The sequence below is a fragment of the Perca flavescens genome, chromosome 5, assembly GCF_004354835.1.
Source record: "Perca flavescens isolate YP-PL-M2 chromosome 5, PFLA_1.0, whole genome shotgun sequence".
Lineage (NCBI taxonomy): Eukaryota > Metazoa > Chordata > Actinopteri > Perciformes > Percidae > Perca > Perca flavescens.
The window spans coordinates 39966132-39968631 of NC_041335.1; the positions used below are offsets into that span (position 1 = coordinate 39966132).

The 2500-nt window shown below is 47.4% G+C and overlaps 2 protein-coding genes across 2 annotated transcripts in view; one reads left to right on the forward strand and one right to left on the reverse strand.

The window, feature by feature from the left end:
* The window catches only part of chek2 (checkpoint kinase 2), a 16125-nt gene extending 15771 nt beyond the window's left edge, over positions 1–354 (forward strand). Inside the window, exon 15 of the mRNA XM_028577461.1 lies at positions 157–354. Within this exon, the coding sequence (XP_028433262.1) occupies positions 157–267 (111 nt within the window). The 3' untranslated portion in view covers positions 268–354. The remainder of the gene's footprint in view (positions 1–156) is intronic.
* Positions 355–1115: 761 nt separating this feature from the next.
* LOC114555229 (glutathione S-transferase theta-1) overlaps positions 1116–2500 on the reverse strand; it is an 8398-nt gene continuing 7013 nt past the window's right edge. The window contains 3 exon segments of the mRNA XM_075447423.1: positions 1116–1581; positions 2174–2325; positions 2328–2349. Of these exon segments, the coding sequence (XP_075303538.1) occupies positions 1435–1581; positions 2174–2325; positions 2328–2349 (321 nt within the window). The 3' untranslated portion in view covers positions 1116–1434.

The window sequence follows — 2500 nt, forward strand, 5'->3', positions numbered from 1 at the left end:
AGAGACAGACACACACACACACACACACACATACATACATACATACATAGAGAGACAGACACACACACATCCATACATAGAGAGACACACACACACGCATAGAGAGACACACACACACAAATATACAAACTGGTTGACACTGACCCCCCCCCCCAGCAGGAGGAGGAGTCAGCCTCCGGGAGGAAACGAGGACGTGATGATGGAGAAGAAGAGGAGGAGGAACCTCCGGCCAAACGCAGCCAAGCCCCGCCCCCTGTCCCGGAGTAGACCAATCACACTCAGCCACATGTTCACTACTGAAACGCTGTAAATAAAGTTGACATTGATTACTAATAAAGCCTTTTATGTTTTCCACTCCGTTTGCATCGGCAAAGTTTTAGTTTAATATTATTTCTGTTTTGAGACGTCCATAAACTGAAAACCCTTAAAAATCATCGCCATGACAACTTAACCATCAATAAGTACGTTTACACGCACACACTAATATTCTGAGTTTGATACGGGTCATGTTTGGATAATCAGAATAAATTTATTATTAAAAAAAAAAACATTCAGTCTCAGTCTGACAGTTTATGGTCACACACACACACACACACACACACGATCTGGAAAAAGTGATAGAGATGTAACAGTAGAAAACAAATGGCTGAAATCATGCAGATGGTGTTTGTACCCGATGTGAAGGGTGCAGCATGCGTCACTTTGTGACAAGAACCTGCTAACTGCTAACAGCTAACTGCTAACAAGAGACTTGTGTAACGTCAACCCAATACAAATGGAGCTACAGAGCCAAGGTGGCTCACTGCTGGCTACGAGTTAGCAATCAGACACAACGGAGGCTGTCACTGGAACGGTGTTCTGAGCTAACGTTAGCATCAAACAATCATAGATTGCTACAACGTTTTGGAAATTATTTCCATCTTCTGTTATTGTGTATGTCATATTAAGAGAAAAGTTTATTATTTTATGGATTTCACAAATGTCAGTAGGACACATGTCGTAAACCGTTTAAATCTGAGCATGGTAGAGACAGGGGCCACAAACCGGTGTTACAGGTAACCACGGTAACCACGGCGACTGTGGGACAGATACACAAGACGAGTAAATAAATAACCTGAATGTGAAAATAAAATCTTTATTTCTCTTCATTATTACAACATTTTGACTGATAAAGTGTCTCTAAATCTGACTATAATTATCAAACATTTCATTTACAACTATCAGAAGTTCTGCTGCAGATAAACATGTGATCTCTCAGCTGACAGCTGATTGGACGAAGGGCTGTGACATCATCCTGTTCTCCTGACAGTCTGCCGTTTAAATAAAGTTATTAAAACAAACAGCTGGACTGTCGGACATGTTTTTAAATCTAATAATCAATACGATCAGATTGATGATTAAATCCTCGCTGCTGATTGGCTCCTGTGTGTGATGTCACAGCTTGGCTGCGTGGCGGTCTCTGACGGCGTACAGCACGGCGTGCGCCCGGTGGAAGGCCTCGCCGACGGCCGCCTGCACACGGCCCCTCCAGCGCTGGAGCCCCGGGCGCCGCTGCAGGACGTCCCGCCCACTCATCTCCGGCTGCAGAGAGACACACAGAGCACGCTCAGAACCAGCCAATCAACAAGCTCCTCCCCACACAGAGCATGCTCAGAACCAGCCAATCAACAAGCTCCTCCCCACACAGAGCACGCTCAGAACCAGCCAATCAACAAGCTCCTCTCCACACAGAGCACGCTCAGAACCAGCCAATCAACAAGCTCCTCCCCACACAGAGCACGCTCAGAACCAGCCAAACACACACACACACACACACACACACACACACACACACACACAGACATGCACACACACACACACACACACAGACATGCGCACAGACACACACATACATGCACACACACACACACACACACACACGCACACACACACACACACACACGCACACACACACAGAACCAGCAGCCAATCAATAAGCCCCTTTGCCAACATATGGAGAAACACACACACACACACAGAGACACACACACACACACACATACAAACACACACAGAGACACACAAACACACACACACACAGACACACACACACACACACAAACACACACAGAGACACACAAACACACACACACAGTCAGGTGATTGAATATCTTAGCCAATCAGAGCGTCTGACCTGCATGAGCTCACAGACGGCGAGCAGGTCGGCCACGGTGATGTCATCACCACACAGGAAGGGCTGTCGCCGTAGAAACATGTCCTCCAGCCGGTCCAGAGTGTCCTCCAGCTCAGAGAGGGCCCGGCCCAGGCGGGCCTGGTCCACCGGGAGCCCGTCTGCCGCGGGATCAGCACCTGGGGGGGGGGGGGGGTTAATAATCTGGACGGGTGGGTCTCCGTGTGTGATTTTGGATATCGTAACTGTCCCAAACCGACTCAATGCATGTGACACAAGAGGGGAGACCAAAAAATAAAATGCCAATAAAGAGTTTATTGCAACATAAAC